This window comes from Diceros bicornis, chromosome 14, assembly GCF_020826845.1.
Source record: "Diceros bicornis minor isolate mBicDic1 chromosome 14, mDicBic1.mat.cur, whole genome shotgun sequence".
Taxonomy (NCBI): Eukaryota; Metazoa; Chordata; class Mammalia; order Perissodactyla; family Rhinocerotidae; genus Diceros; species Diceros bicornis.
Window position 1 is genome coordinate 2,366,549 of NC_080753.1, and position 17,001 is coordinate 2,383,549.

At 41.3% G+C, this 17,001-nt stretch overlaps 1 protein-coding gene across 1 annotated transcript in view; it reads left to right on the top strand.

Annotated features, from left to right (window-relative positions):
* COL9A1 (collagen type IX alpha 1 chain) overlaps positions 1-17,001 on the top strand; it is a 63,243-nt gene that overhangs the window by 26,575 nt on the left and 19,667 nt on the right. The window contains exons 16-27 of the mRNA XM_058554073.1: positions 765-818; positions 947-1,000; positions 1,136-1,189; positions 1,620-1,673; positions 2,687-2,731; positions 3,779-3,832; positions 3,931-3,984; positions 11,855-11,908; positions 12,512-12,583; positions 13,095-13,130; positions 13,817-13,861; positions 15,157-15,189. Coding sequence (XP_058410056.1) covers positions 765-818; positions 947-1,000; positions 1,136-1,189; positions 1,620-1,673; positions 2,687-2,731; positions 3,779-3,832; positions 3,931-3,984; positions 11,855-11,908; positions 12,512-12,583; positions 13,095-13,130; positions 13,817-13,861; positions 15,157-15,189 — 609 coding nt within the window. The remainder of the gene's footprint in view (positions 1-764; positions 819-946; positions 1,001-1,135; positions 1,190-1,619; positions 1,674-2,686; positions 2,732-3,778; positions 3,833-3,930; positions 3,985-11,854; positions 11,909-12,511; positions 12,584-13,094; positions 13,131-13,816; positions 13,862-15,156; positions 15,190-17,001) is intronic.

Genomic DNA, 17,001 nt, shown 5'->3' on the forward strand with positions numbered 1-17,001 from the left:
AGGTGGCCCACGCACGTGGACCTTAGAGGAAGGTTGGTCTGGAAAGCCATTCCGGTGGGAAGGCAGCAGAGTACAGGCGAGAAGGGGTGCTGTTGTAGGGGCTGTCACTGCCTTGTGTGGAAAGTTTCTGCTGAGAAGATGAAATTGAATAGATAAAGTAGAACCATGCCATGGAGACTGTTTAATGCCAATCTGAGCAATTTGAACTGATCTAGTAGCAATAGGAAGCCATTTGAGGTTTTAGAGTAGTTAAGCAATTCAACAAAAGCTATATTTTAGGAAGACACATCCTCTCCTCTGTTACCACCTATGTCATATATCAGCATTAGCTGGATAATTTTGACAGAAATTATTATTATTGACTGGGGAATTAAATAATATGGACAAAAGATTGGCAACAAGCCAAACCTCAACCCCCCATAATAGTCAATGAGGTTAGCTCATATGTAGACTCAGTTACCGACGTCCAGGTTATGCATTGTGGACCCTCATTTTGTTATACCCACTCATCCAAGGAGCACAGAAGCAGTATGCATTTAAAATTAAATCAAAGGACGTGTAAGTCTTAGTTATCCCTATGGCAGAATTGATTTTTAAGACGATTATAGTTTTTACAAAGAGAGTTCTTGAGCAGGCATCTGTGCTAGAGCAAAGCCACTGGGAAGGAAGAGCGATAGTAAGTGATGTGCATGGTGCTGTATCACTTTGAAAGTCTATCAATAAGTAACTTTTGCTCATATTAACAAGATGTTATTTTCACACAGGGTGACCGAGGACAGCGAGGGCCTCCGGGGGAAGCAGGTCCCAAGGGAGAGAGAGTGAGTTCAGATTAGTGTTAATCACCACAAGCATGAGGTGTTCAGTGTCGTCTGCTGATTCTGCGTCTCTCTTTGAATCTCGTGATAGTTGAGCATGTCTTGTCTATCCTCTCCCTTCTGCCCTGCAGGGGGCTCCAGGTGCTAGAGGAATTCCTGGCCTCCCTGGGTCCAAAGGAGACACGGTATGTTCTGAGCTGTAGTCACCAAGCACATTTGTCAAAGTGATTATTGACTTATAATAAAACTGTAGAAAATCACGAAGGGAAGAAGAACGTGACCGTTTCTAAGAGACGGTGTGTTTCTCTGTGTGTCTTCAGGGCTTGCCAGGTGTGGATGGCCGCGACGGGATTCCTGGGATGCCTGGAACAAAGGTAGCTGTGTGCTTTAATCCGAGAGCAAATGGGGCCGTCTCTGCCGGGCCAACCACGCACAGCATTTCCATTACCACATTCCTGGGAGATTTAGTTGGCCGGTTTTGGCTTTTTTCCTCCTTTTTTATTTTTTAATCGAGTGTCAATTCAAAATACTTATTAGAATAGTATGTTTGTTTGCTTGATTTCAGGAAATCAGTAAAATCGCCCCGTTGATGAAAGTAGGCTGAAGGAAATTGTGTATTTCGATTGAATTTATGTCCTGAGTCCTATCCCACCCCCGCCCTGGACTGGGTCACATTATAAAAGTGCATGTGAGGTCAGCTTTGGGGATAATCTTTTTACTTAGAAGGCCTGTGTTCTTGCTCTTCTTAAAAGAAATACTGCCGTTCATACAGGTTCAATGATGCGATACAAACCTTTTTTTCAGGGTGAACCGGGGAAACCTGGGCCTCCTGGTGATGCGGGATTGCAGGGGTTACCTGTAAGTGTCTGGTTTTTTAAGTGGTTATAGGTTTGTATACATATTTTGAAAATAAGAATTTTGGGGAGAAACATGTTAAGTAATTTGGTAAGTTCTGGGGAAGATACGATGTTTTAATTTTACAGTTTTACATTTACATTTTTGTACTTTTTCTCTGAATAACGACTTATTTCTCTAATAACTGTACTAAGCTTTGGTTTTATATTTTGCGTCCCTCCTCTCTCTGTAGTTGGCTCGGTCTTCCTGCTGTCTTTTTACTAACCCTGCTCTGTGGGCCGGGTCTCACATGTCCTGCTGCTTTGACCAGTTCTGAAGTTCTTAGCAGGGTTGAGCCTAAGAGGGTTGAGAGTACGCTCAGGGAACAGTGTGAGATAGAAGATATCATTTTTTGATTATGTGCTATTTGAAATTATTCACACTTCCCTGCATTAATGGCTGGAAGGTCATGTGGATCAGATCCCGTGTATTCTTGGCTCTTTGGAGGCAAATGTTTCAAGTTATTAAGGGATCTTGGTAATATTGAGGACTGGCCTCCAATTTGGTATATCTGACACTTGAAAAATAATCAGTCAGAGGACATTAAGACCCTCAATAGTACTGAATCTTAGTTAGACTCAGCACTTTCCTGCCATTTTGTTTTTCTACTTAAAGCTTAGCATTTCGATAGGTCCTCATTTTGTTATCCTGTACGTGAAATCATGCCAATTAGAGCTCCTGTTGATCTGAAGATGGTACTGGATTCTAATTCAGAAGCTCATCCTTGAAAGACAACTTTAGTTTAGAGGTGGGATTTGCTTCAGGGGTGCTCAGACTTAAGCCAGACACCATGAAGTAATGCCTGCTAGACCGTGGGCAGTTTTATGACTGCCGGTTCCGAGTTGGGAACCAGGAAGGCTGCCTGGCACCGAAGCCTTGAGGCTGTCACATGCCCTCAGCCCTAGGCATGTGCAGCGGGCTTGGATCTCAGGCCTCTCAGATGGGTGATTGACCCTGTGCTGTGTGCTTTCTTTTAGGGCGTGCCTGGGATTCCTGGTGCAAAGGGTGTGGCCGGTGAAAAGGTAAAAGATGAAAACTTTTTAATTAATACTTTTCTTCATTTCTTTATTGTTATGTAAATTTATTTATAATTTTTAATATTTCCAGCCTGCCTTTTATTTTATATTTGACCCTGAGGAGAAATCAAGAAGGCTTTAAGGCCTCAAATGCTAATCTCTTTCTCAGCTGCAGAAAGAAACTTTGATAAGTGTTGCTGATTAGACTTTTTTCTTGAAAATGTCATCCTTTGCCAGTATCAAACAGAGAAAGTTTTATTATTCTTTACCATTTAAAATAAGGAAGATATTATTAAGCCATAGAAATTGTGTCAGTGAATAGTAAGATGATTTAGCTTAAAATAAAAAGATATTAGGCGTTGTGTTCACATACTGATCAACCAGTGCTTATATTCTAGCAATTAAAGACAACAGGTAAAAGAAAAACTTGAAGGGATACAATGTAGCTTTACTTTGAATAAAATGGGTAAAATGTGAATAGTGTAGAAACTGGTCACTGTTAGATGTATAGCTACCGCCCTCCAGGCAGGGTGATCCACAGCGTCCTGAGCTGCTACAGTCCCTAGTATGTAGATGGCGGAGTCGGCATCCCCAGACGCCGGCTTTCCCTGGAGCTGCTGGCAGGGTTTTCGCAACAGCATCTTCTCTCCTCTTATTTCCTCACGTTGACCTGATTCTTTACAATTTTATTAGTGTCAATGTCAAGTAAAAGGGCTCCAAGTAGTATATCGGAGGTGGAAATGGTAAGGGAAAGACATATATAATTAATATTGTGAAGAAGGAAAAATCCTCTCATATTCTCGTCTGGCTAAAGACCTTCATTTTCTGACATTTTTGAAGCCTTTACTCTACTTCTGAGAGTAACAAAACAGCCTCCTGTATCTAAAGGGCTTTGCTGTATCCACCAAGAAAGAGACTCTACCTCCCAAATTCTCAAAGTGAAGTCGGGAGATTAATGCTTTTACGTGTAAGAAATGCCCAGTGTGGGTAGACAAGTTTGTGATTATGTTTACTTACTGTCCGAATTACTTAGAATGTCGCATTTCCCCTTAGGGTAACACAGGTGCTCCAGGGAAACCTGGCCGGTTGGGGAATTCAGGCAAACCGGTAAGATGCCATTTTGCCTTTTCGTATGTTTTAGCCTTTGTGATCACTAAGCAAAGGACTAGGGAGTGTTAACTTCTCTCACTGCTTCCTCATGACAGGGCCAACAGGGGCCGCCAGGAGAGGTGGGGCCCCGAGGACCCCGGGGGCTTCCTGTGAGTACCCTTCTCTCTAGAGCCTTCCCTGAGTGCCTTCTCAGGGCTTGCTGGGCGGGCCTCTGTTCGTTCATTCCTGTGTGAATGCCGTCTGATGTCTGAGTGTGTGCTGGTCCGGACAGTGAAACGGGATGCTATGTAGATATGCAGTATGTGTTTTTGTTTTTTTCAGAAAGTGGAAACAGAAATGAAGTATTTAAAAAAAGCATTATGACCCGTTTTGGTCTCTTCCCATATTGAAGGAAATAGTTTGGTGTAATAGAAACAACTTTATTGAGATATAACTCATACTATATAATTCACCCATTTAGAGTGTACAATTCATTGATTTTTAGTATATTTGCAGAAGTGTGCAACCGTCACTACAGTCAACTTTAGAACATTTTTATCACCCAAAGAAGAAACTCCATATCCACCTGCAGTCATTCAGCATTTCCCCCATCCCTTCAGCCCTGGGCAACCACTAGTCCACTTTATGTCTCTATAGACTTGCCTGTTCTGGAAATTTCATATAAATTAGGAATCATACAATATATGGGTTTTTATTTTTTTATGATTGGCTTCTCTCACTCAGCATAATGTTTCAAGTTTCATCTATGCTGTACCAGATATCAGAACTTCATTCCTTTTTATTGCCAAATAATATTCCATTGTGTGGCTATACCACATTTTATTTATCCATTTGTCAAGTGGACATTTGGGTTGTTCCCACTTTTTTACTGTTATGAATAATGCTGCTATGAGCATTTTTGTACAGATTTTTGTGTGGACATATGTTTTCATTTCTCTTGAGCACATCCCTCAGAGTGGAATTGCTGGGTTGTGCAGTAACTCTGTCTAACCTTTTGAGAAACTACCAGGCTTCTTTTAGTGTGAGTTTGTAAAAGTGTCTATTTTACAGCAAATACAGCAACATATTTCCTCCCTAGATATAGTTGAATCCTTAGAGAGAAACTGATTAGGAAATTAAGCATTTTGCACTTAAATTTAGCTTTCAAATATTCTCTATAGCCTTCACTTTATGTTCCTATTTTCAAAGTTTGCTGGGTAAAAAGAACTCCAAGTGAACAAACACAGAAGCCTTCCAAATATTGCTGTTACTTCTTTCAAAGCATCTCTTAAGCATGTTGAATGAGGATTCTCATGCTTGAGGAAAGTGGACTATTCCCAGTGTGTTATGAAGTGAAGAGTGGAATTATTCCACTTCTCACTGATGTTTGTCAACTGCCCTCTGCCAGGTGGTTTCTGGAAGTTTTTCTGCAGCCAAAGAAACTAGCTCCTGTTCCTCATTATGCTCCTTGCCGACTGCCTCCTCAGTTACTCTATTCTTCTGTCTTACTTGAAGCCTCTGAATTTCTAATTAAAATACTTCCCTTAAATTGACTGTCAAATCAATGAGGTTGTAGCTGGATCACATGTCTAAGACAGTGAAGACGCTACATGAGGGGTCAGGAAGATTTAACAGTGCAGGAGAGGGCTCTGGAACTTTGAGAATGTTTCCTACTGCATCTGGTATTCACTTCATATAAAGACAGAAAACTGAGTGTAGTTGAAGGAACATTGACTGAGCACCTGCTGTCTGCCAGGACCATGGGCTGAACACAAAAAGCGGCACAGGTGGAGAGGGCTTGACCATCACCAGTTAAGTGTCATGGGATGCATAAAGAAACAGACTAGAGGCAGAACCTCAGAAGGAGATGGAGGGAATTTAATTCTTTCCTGTGAGGGGAGGCAGATCAGAGGAAGTTATGCCTGCACAGGTTTTGAGGCTGATTCAGGTTTTGAGTTTTGAATTCCTATAAGAGTCCAAATTCTTCCATTGCTCCTGTCACGAGGCTCAAAGCCATGGTGTTCTCCTTCCATTGTGTTTCCCACCTCAGGAGGACCTGCTGAGTCTGCTGTCTGCTTTCTAAGGTCTCTTACATTTGACTCTTCTTTTCTATGTCCTCTCCCACCTCCTTGGCCCAGATCAGTAACTGCTGCTTGTGCTGGTCTCCTGATTTGCTTTCCCGGCTGCAGTCTTTCCTTCCTCTACCAGTGTGTCCAACAGGGTACGCTGGTATTTTGGCTGGGATAGTTCTTTGTTTTCTAGGACTCTTGCACGTTGCAGGATATCTAGCACCTATGACCTCCACCCTGGAATGCCAGTTGTGTCCCCACAGTCATGTGCCAAGCAAAAATGTCTAACATGGTTCCAAAGGCCTGGGGAATGGCAGTGCTCCTGGTCTGCACCTCCACCATATTGGTTTTTCCAAAGTACAGCTTCCGTCATCACTTCTCTTCTCCATTTAAAAATGTGCAGTGGATCTCCACTGACAATAAAAGAAAGTCAAGAATCTTAAATTGTCTGTTTACCCCTTTGTTTTGCTTCCCATTTCTGCCTTGCCCAGAGCCTGTGTTCAAGTCAAGCTGGACTCCGTGCTAATTCCCAAATTCTCTCTGCACTCCTCAGCCTGCCTGTTCTCTCTTGGGACACCTCCATTTAGACAGCTTTCTTCTCTGTGTCTATGACTCAGCATCCCATGTGCCCTCTTAGATGTAATCAAAATGTCAGTTCTGCAATGAAACTATCTATGACTGTATCCCACCCCTCAGACAGAAGTGATCTCTCCTTATTCTGAACCCCATAATCCTTGACCCCTTTTGGCTTCTTTTGGCCCCATGTGGAAACTGCTGGAAGGCAGGGATGCGTCTGATCCACCTTTGTGTTTCTGCACCTCTTTACTCAGGGGCTGCCATAAGGTGGTGCTCAATAAATATTTCTTAAAATGAATTGGAGGTATAATAAATTTTTTTTTTTTTTTTTTGTGAGGAAGATAGCCCTGAGCTAACATCCATGCTAATCCTCCTCTTTTTGCTGAGGAAGACCGGCTCTGAGCTAACATCTATTGCCAATCCTCCTCCTTTTTTTTCCCCCAAAACCCCAGCAGATAGTTGTATGTCATAGTTGCACATCCTTCTAGTTGCTGTATGTGGGATGTGGCCTCAGCATGGCCGGAGAAGCGGTGCATCGGTGCGCGCCTGGGATCTGAACCCGGGCTGCCAGTAGCGGAGCGCGTACACTTAACTGCTAAGCCACGGGGCCAGCCCCTGGAAGCAGAGTTTTAACACCAAATCTACTTACCGAAAGATACATTTGTTCTTTCATTTTACATCATTAAATTCGGTTTTGTAGATAAGTTCACACATTGTCAACTCTTCCTCATGAGTTTGATCAGTTTTTCCTGCAAAATTTCAAATTGAGAAGCTGAGTAGAAGGAATGAAAACCTATTTCTAATGTGTGCTACTAATGGGCTAATTGGAGCACATCTTTGAAATTGTTATTCTCCCTTTCCCCACCGTTGGTCCGTCAACTTTTGCCAACACCACAGCAAAAACGGTTGGAGTTTTTTGGCACCTTCAGTGATGACGTGTGAGCACGTATCTGTACCACTTGGATGAAGCTTCTGGCTTTCTCTGTCACACTCCACTTGGTTTATACCTGGGTCTGGGTGACTCCTGGTTTGGAGCAGGCAGGTGGCTGGGGCCTCTGGTTTGGGCTCCATGCTGTGGCTCCTGGTCCCCTCCTTTGTCCAGGCTTCTCAGAACTTGCCAGGGCTTTTGCTGAATGGGTTGTGTTTGCTCTGCCTTTGTGGTTCTGACTGGGATGAGTGCCGTGCTGATCTGCCTCCAGTGTTCAGAAGATTACACCCTCCTGGAGCACAGAGCCTGTCTCATTCTCTTCAAGGTGCCCACCCCCACCCTGTCACCAACAGCCTCAGGCACAAAGGTCCTCATGTGGTGTGTTGCTGAATGACCTAAGCTGCCTTCTTACCCCCCATCCCCCGGCCAGGCCCTGGAATGTTACCCTTGTCAATAATTTGTGAAGCAACCATCAGTGATGGTTATAGTTAGACAGATTTTGATCTGCTTCTGTATGTGAGGGAATATGTAAACCTACACTAGAGAGAAATACAAACCATATAATGCTATAAATTGAATAGAGTTTTAAAATATCTTTGTGGCAAAGCTAAAAATTATCGTGTAGTGGGACTAATATGATTTCCCAATGTTAATATGAAAATGGGATTATAAAAGCAACAATCTATAGAAATCATAATTGATCTGCTCGGTTATCAACATCCTTTTTCCAGAGAGAGGCACTTCATATATAATACAGACTAAGTATAGGGATTTATAATTTCCCACTTTTAAAATGGCAAGGTACTAGGATAACGTTCATTCTTCAGCTAGTTAGCATTTTGGGTAATCAGGCAAATATAACAACAATTGCAATCTAGAGCACAATGGAATAAGTCCATTTTTTTTGGTAAAATAATTATGACAATGCAAGTATAATGGAATTGATTTTTTCTGTGATATTTTAAAAGTCTAATAGTTCCATTTAAAAGGGAGACTTCCAAATTGAATTATTTGTCTGTGTTTATTGAAATGAGTGTCATGAAGCAGCTCCCAGTACTTGTTTATAAAGAAGGGGCCTTCTTGGTGATCAATGGTCTTGACAGAAACTCAGGAAATGAGGACTAGAGGGTTGTTTTTCCAAGCACAACTTGTGTTTTTAAAGACACTTGGGATATTTGAAAGGCAAAGAACATTTAATTGAACATTTGATTAAAAAACAATTTTGACTGATTTCTTTAGTGCTTGGGAAAAAATAATAACTAACACTTCCACAGGACTTACTGTGAGCCAGACACTGTGCTAAGTGCTTTGTGTATCTATTCAGTTCTCTCAAAAACCCGGAGATAGCTACTGTTTTTATCCCCATTTTGTAGATGAGGAGACCGAGGCACAGAGAGGTTAAGTTGGGTGCCGTGGTTAGCTGACGCACAGCAGAGCCAGGCTTCAGAGCTGGCGATGGGCTCAGTGTCCGTGTCCTCAGCTCCACCCTCCAAGGCCTCGACAGCTCAGGTCAAGGCTCCACAGGATGGTTTTTATTTGAAGTTATCTTGCCAAATTCTAATGGTATAAGACATTTTAAATTTTAGTATTTATGGAACTTTCATAGTGAGCATTTAACAAAAGTCCAAGTAGAGCTGGTGAAGACAAACCAACACAGTGTAAGCCCGGATTCCTGGGTCTTGCCCCAGACCTACAGAATCAGAGTCTGGGGGAGAGGGGTGGACCACGGAGGGCAGATAGGGAGATGGAGGGGGGAAAGACATCCAGTGAAATATATTTCTAAAACACTCCTCCAGGGTTCTGATGCACGGCCGGAGTTGGGATCACTGGTAGAGGGTCTGCATCTCTTTTTAAGGCCTTGACTGGGCTCCTAACTAGGGATGAATTGGCAGATGTGTCTGCACACGTTGGAGATACATGTGATGATGGCACAGAGCATCCAAGAGAAAAACAGAGCCTTTTATTCTGGTCCTCAAATTTTTCCTGGTAGGATTTTGCCTTTTGTCTGGTGCCTTCCAATTCTCTTGTTAAAAATCATAACTCTTGTTGTCATGGGGTTTGTAAATATTAGCCACCGGGCAGAATAGCCATTTAGCAGCCTCCCTTGCCCATGTCTGAGAATGTGGTTATCACCATAGCTGCTGGAAGTTAAGAGATTTGTCATTTATTTAGCAGACTTGTGGTTATGAGGTCATGGTTAATTGCTCCCTGCAGAATGTGTTTAGTTTAATCTATATTTTTAGATATTACTATTTATATCTTGATTACTCATGTTCATCTTAGTTGCAGGTGAAATTCCAGAACTTAGAGAAAGAATGTGCATGTTTTTAGAAGACATAGAAATTGAAGTATGGCCATCAGAAAAATCTTGCCTTAACACTTTGTTCATAGCTATTTGATCATTACCTTTTCTCACAGTGAGATGACTTCTGTAGAAATACCTAAGTTTAGAATGGCCAAGGATTTATAGGACTGAAGTGAAGTGAAAACGAGGAACCACGTGCTGTCTGTGCAGTAGCAGAGGAGTAAAGGGTCATCACTTCACCCGTCCTTCCCTCGTCCTGTGTGTGTTGGGCTCTCATGGGGACAGAAGTTCAGCAGAGCAGGCTGTCTGTACTGGGGTCCTGAGCCCTTCATATGTATTACCAAGGGCCGGACAGTGGCTGGAAAATATTTATGAACTGAATAGCAAGAGCTCATGAGAGACAGAGAAAAATAAGATTCCAGCAGAGAAAATCTTTGTCTTTGACTGGAAAGATAATTAATCTCTTCAGAAATCAATGAAAGGTTATACAATCCTTTATTTTAATTTAGCCCTTTAAAATAAAGTTTTGTGGCAGAGAAAAAAAGTACATTAATCATTTTTATTTTGGATGAGATGGCATAATGGTTCATTCATTTAGAAGTGAATGCTTGAGGTTATGGCAAGATTATTTTTCCCACCAATGACTATTAATTGTTCTGTGAATTAGAGTCATGTTAGCCCAATGACATTTAGAATGTCAATCAAGATGCAGTTCAGAAAATATTTGAAAATGCCAACAGAGCAGATATAGTCAAGAAAATCTGTCTTGAACTTTGAAGTGAGCCAAATTAATGGGGTGGAACTCGATCTTTATATTTATAGATGGATAGAAGAATCTATCATAGGCTGGTTTTCCACTAGACTTACGCGTTTCCAGCATCTGTCCTCATGGCGTGCTGCCTCTGTCTTTTGAGCTGCTCACAAGGGTTAAGGAGCAATGCATTGTCCAAACTCATACACTAGGTGGCTTGCTTATATAAACATTTTTGAAAGTATAAAAACATTTCGTTTAAATCACCTATAAGTCGTATGAAACCACAGCCAAGAAATTACAGCTCATAGCTGGAGACTTGTAATGTGGCAAACATTTCTTAATCCTTAGAGAAATTGAAAATTCGGAAGATTTATGCATCTTGACACCTGGCTCACCTTACAGATGAATGAATAGCACAGGCGTCAGATCAGGATGATCTCATCAGAAGCGTTTATAAATATTAAGCATTAATATGAAGTTGTTGTGTCATTTTAAGGAAAAACGAACTCAAAAGACTACTTTCATTGTTATATACACTGTCCAGGAAATGTGATTACTTATCCAATAACCTCAGTGTTCAGCTTAGTTGAACTTGCGATAGAAAGAAAACAAGCTTTTATCAGCCTGCCTAAAACTGCATGAAGTTCTTGGGGAAAGAAATTGAAGAGTTCGTGTGTCTCCTTTGCAAAGGGCTTAGAGTTTCAAATAAAAATTGAAAGTGGCTCACAAAATGAAATTAGAGTGTTGCTTTTGGTGTAACTTCATTATAAATTGCACTTTCCAAAGTCTGTTTAATCTTTGAAGACATGCTTAGAACAAGAATGAGTAGGACAAAGAATTTTTTATCTCAGAAACTTTATAAATTTCTACTATCTATGTCTTTTTGAAGCTGCAGTAGTAATTTAAAGGCAAACATCTCTCTCCTGTGTCTCTTTTTTCACTCTTTTGAGGTTGAAGCTCATTTGCCAGATATTGCTTTAAAATGTGCTGTAGACCTGAAATTTACTCTGAGTTTTAGGCATTATGAAGACTTCAAAATTAAAATACCTATACCTCAAGAACACCTAGTCTATATGAGAGGATAACACACATACACAGATAACCATATATAAGTTAGATGCTGAAAATTTCTACTTGCCGTGCCATCTAGAGGTATCAGATGCTGTTTCTCTCTGAGGGTCTATAATCACAGTGAACAGCATTAGAGCGCTCACTGGAGGGTGAACACTGAGGGGGCTGTAGGCCTTTTATAAAAGCATCTCTGCCTGCAGTTGAGGATGGGGAGAATTCCTTGATGACTTTTATATTTAAACAAATCCTAGGTAGAATGCTATTTTATTGACATAGTAATTAAGCATTTGAGCGTTGGCAAACTATCCAGTTGACAGTCAGGTGTATGTTTTTCCAGGGCAGCCGAGGAGAAATAGGACCAGTAGGACCCCCAGGCCCTCCAGGTAAACTGGTAAGTAATGTTTCCAGTCTCCAGCCGTTTATTGGCTTCATACAAAACACAATAAATTTTTAGGAATAAGCAAGGAGAGGTAAATGATTCATAAAGGGTAATTTAATTATCCTTACTTGATTTCTGTTGATGTGAATGTGTGAAAATGTAAATGTGGAATTTCAAATTACAACCAAGGAGACCCTCAGAAGGTATTTTAATCCGTGTGGTTTGTAGCATACATTTTGAACCAGGAGAGACGTGAAGGGCTACATTTGGCCTCTGGTTGTTCTTGGAGTTGGAGAGCTGTGCGTGAATGCTGCCTTTTTACTTCTCGTAAAAACAAGTGCTTGTTTACACAGCGAGAGCGGCAGTGCCATCCATGGCAGGGGCTCCGCTGAAAGAGCCCACTGTTGGGAAGGACTGAGGGCGCAGAGGTGGGATGGAGGTGGGGGACTGGTCCTTCCTGAGAGTGTGGGAGAGAGGCACATCTGAGGAGCAGAGTTAAGCCGACCACAGCATATTTATTTCAGGCAGGAGTCAACACACCCAGGGCTGTGTCTGGCGTCTGTGCTTTCAGTGCTGCAGTAACAGTGATTCTGGGCACTTGCGTTTGTTTTTCAGGGTTCTCTCGGCAGCCCTGGCCTCCCCGGCTTGCCTGGCCCCCCTGGACTCCCTGGAATGAAAGGCGACAGGGTAAGATATCCAGTCCTCCAGAAAGTCTCTTATGTGGGAGGGTGATTCCTACCATGTTGAGAAACCAAGCTCACTTTGGCCCAATGGAGAATTTTTCTAGAATTTATGATAGAGCACTATCAAGATAGATATTTTAAAATACTGAGAGTTGAAATTAAGAAGTAGAAAAGCTATTAATTCACTAATTTTTCAGAAGGAAAAGAAGCTGAGAAAAGTAGAACTTCCAGTTGTAATCACACTTCCTATTTAGTTCTGAATTTCATTCCTACAGTCAGATTTTACGTGGATGTGGTCAGAGATCGCCCCAGTTGCCAGCGATTTTTGGAACATGATCAGTTCCTCCAGGTCTTACGTGACTCTTGTTAGGTGGGGAGGAGGGGGACGTTCTCTCCCCTCAAAGTATTCATACTTGTGCTTATCCACCAGCCCAGTAAGGGGAGTTGGTTCACTTGAAATTATAGAGTTAAAAATCCCAAAATACTGAAAAAGCACTGTATTTTGTTCATCACAGGGTGCAGTCGGTGAACCTGGTCCAAAGGGTGAACAGGTAGGTGCTAGCATTTGAATGGCGTGAAATGAAGTATTTGATGTGCATTAATGTGCTTCACCAGCAGGGGGCACTGGCTGGTTTATGGGTGTGAGGGATGGATGGAGGCTGGCAGTTTTTCACAATGTGCTCCCTAGTGAGTGAAGCCTAGTTTGGTTTGGTCTGTAGTCTTATCTACTATTTTAAGAAGCTGGAGCTAATGATGCCTCTGCCTCCAGGACTCACACTGTTCTACCTTTGAAAACAGTGGCCCTGTCTCTCATTCACCAGATTGGTTTACTGGTGTCTGATGGAGCCTTCCATAGGCACATCGTGATGTTTTAAGTTTTTCTTTATCAAAACTTTAGCAAATAAACTATGCATATGAATTAGAGTTAGTCGTTTCACGGGGTCCCGTTTCCTACTGTGAGAGCCTTTTTTCACGGATTACGTAATTATAAAATTGCCGGATGCAGTCATTGATCCTTAACTCGAGCAGAAACTCAACCTCACCTTCCAGCTTTTCTCTGGGCTGTTTTCTGATTTGGACTGACGCCTAGACGGGAAAGCCATTGAGGGCATTTCCTGTTTCTGCACGGTCTTGGGAGCACTATGGGCACTTATGAAAGCTTATCAATGTTGACTGGTTAGAAATTGAGCTCAGGGGCCAAGAATCTTAAAATGTGACTTTTAATCTTAATTTTCAGGGTGCCTCTGGTGAAGAAGGTGAAACAGGAGAAAGGGGTGAACTTGTAAGATATGTTTTTTCTGGTTAATCACGGACCCTCACCAATTTGGAAGTGTGTTGGAAACACATATTTTTTCTTTTTTCTGACACTGCTATCCTCACTGTCTTCTTTCTTACATAAGCTAACAAATGGCTTCCCAGTATTGCAGCCAAGATCAAGTAAAGCAGAGAGGAAATACCCCAAAATTGATAGACCTGGCCTTGACTGTTTGGAGAACAAAATGTTCCCTTATAGATGGTGATTTTCTGGTGGCTTTACATCTAGACATTCAAAGTGATTCTTATATGACTATAGAAAGTCTATGAAGAATGCCTATCATGGAAACAAAATTAAAGTTTTATTATGGTTAGAAAGCTGGGCTCACAGTGTGACCATGGGCATTGTCTCTAGTCTAAAACCCTCCAAAGAAGGGACTTCCATCTCTAGAGGATGCTGCTGCTAAATCTGCAGGAAGGCAGTAAGAACAAGAGCGGGTTATCTTCACTGCCAGAACTGCTCGATCCACTGGCGCACCATAGGGTTTTGACGCAATCTAACGTGACCCAACGTGGAAACTTGTGTCTGGTCCTATGAGAGATTTCTCATAAAATAGTTTCAGAGAGGTTTTAGTGCAGGAAAAGATTCTGGTCATGTTTTATTCAGATTTTCAGGATTTCGAGTTAAAATAAATGTAACATCTGAATTAGGCACATCTTCCTAACTATTAAGTAAATTTGAAAAAGGATTATTTCAATTTACTTTCTGTTACAATTATTCATTTTATGGGCTAAGAGGATGTCTTAAATCATCCTGCTTTGTAGTGGAGATGAACCAATCTGCTAAAACTTGAGCTGAATTCATATCTAGAGTAAGTGGGTGGGAGATTTTCAAGTTTTTTTCTAAGCATAAAAACATGAATATTTGGTTTGATAAACTTTTGGGAGAAGAGTTTCAAAATGTGGTTAGAGTCTCGGAGTGAAGTCATCAGGTTTAAATGTCTATTATGTTTCATAGCAGCATGATAGTTTAGTATCTTTTGAGTTACACATTTTAATTCTCAACACCTTTTAGATCTGCATGGAGCTTTGGAGAGCTCCAATTCAACCCTCTTATTTCACAGATAAGTTAGCCAAAGGATGGGAGGTTACAGGGCTCATAGAAGGTCGCAAATTTTGAATCTACTGTTTTTCTGTGGTTCCGGGGTTCATTTGTTCATGGTTTTCTATAGATTTCAGCAGCACAGTAACCTTTTAAATGTTTTTAGTAAGGTATCAAATGTGAATACATTATTCTAATATAATTTTGTTTTATTGATTTAGGGAGATATTGGATTACCTGGCCCAAAGGGATCTGTAAGTATAATGAAGAGTAACGGTATAAAAATATCAATAAAGCTGTAGAAAATGCAATGCTCTGCTTTAGGAAATCATTCTATAAAATTCAATTCTTAAAGAACTTACCTTCAAAGAAGATAATGTCTAAATTTATTCTTTAAGTAATGGATTAATCCAAAGGAAAAATCCTCACGATAGTGTAAATGGATCTGCCTTTTGAACTAACTACTCTAAGGGACGTTTTTTTTTCATACTATAAATGGCTCAATGAGTATTACATGATAATGTCTTCCACAAATGGGTCATTTTAAAAGAATTCACTTGTGCTTTGCGGAGACGAGAGTATAATTACATGTTGTTGGCAGTTATACCACTGCCAATATTTCAGTAATTTTCTTAATCTCCTGTGTGGCCTAGTTGAGGAAGTAAGATAAAGGCATAATGCACAAGAAAATATAATACAGCATTATTAGAGCTCAAAAATGATCATCTCATTTAATTGATCATTTTACAGAAACTAAACTGATGTCCTTAGAGATTAGATGTATTCAGAATTATAGGACCAATTAGTAGCAAATCTGGGATTATTTGCTCATTTGAAAGGAATGCACATCTAATACAATAAGGAATTTAAGATAGTGTAAGGAGAAAAGTGAAGCTCATATCTTCAGCTCAAATGCCACTTTTCCACCAGCTTACAGTTAATCTCCAAGTCCACCCTATTTCTGCAATCTCCCGCTCTCCTCTCTGTCCCTGTCCAACATATTATCCTCATGGCAGCCAATGTAATCTTGATAAAAAGATAAAGTCCACTGTTTATCCCTCCTCTGCTTAAAACCCTTCAAGAGTGGCATTTTATAGGATAAAATCGGACTCTTAGCAAAGCGTATGAAGCCTTCAATGAAGTGGTCTCTGCCTTGCCAACCTCATCTCCTACCGATCTGAGCTTCCTCTGTTTGCCATCTGAACTTTCTCTGTTTGCCGTTCTTCCTACTTGTCAGGCTTCTGTGTAATGCCCTGTGCTGTTCTAGCCTGGAACACGCTCCCTGTTGCCTTAGAATAGCTCCCTCCTACGTAAGCATTTAGCCCCATCCTCAGCCAGCTTTCTCCAGGACGACCCACTTGGTTACAGTGCCCGGCCCTGGGCTCTTCACACGCCACTGAGATGGAAATTGTTACATTGTGTTACCTGTTTACAGAGGCCTCTAAACACCATGTGGCAGTCTGAAGCTCAAGTAACATCTTTATGCCTGAGAATCTTGGACAGAAATGGTTTAAGATTGAGAAAAATGTAGAGAGCAAACCTTGATAGAATTTGGTAATAGAAATCGTACTTTACCATCTAGAAATAATCAGTAATGTTCAGTGGTAAGACTACAAGCTATAAAAGAAAAAAGTGAATGAACAATGCAGTGGTCAAAGTAAGTTAATTTCATTTAAATTTGAATATAGTACTAGGAAGTAGGTCCTGATTTATCACCTCCCTTCCTACCCCGGTCTTCTCTGACACTGCCCAGGTTATACTGATGAAATTGAAGGGTACTGTCCCAGGATCAGGAGAAACAGTTACTAACAGAAGGACTTTGGCTCTCCTCGGTGGTGCCAGCACAGACTTGATGGGAGGTGAAGTCTCTGCCTGGTTTCTGCTGCAGAATCCCGCTCCTCAGTGGAGGAGGCCTTTCCCAAAGACCAGCGCCCTTAGGAGGTCCTGGCTGTGTTGGTCCTTGATCGTCAGAAACGTCCTGTCCCTTGTTCTAGCAACATTCCAGATGTTGCCAGCAAGAGAAGACACTCTGATTTGGCCTCCTTTGCTTTCTGCCAGTTCTTTAG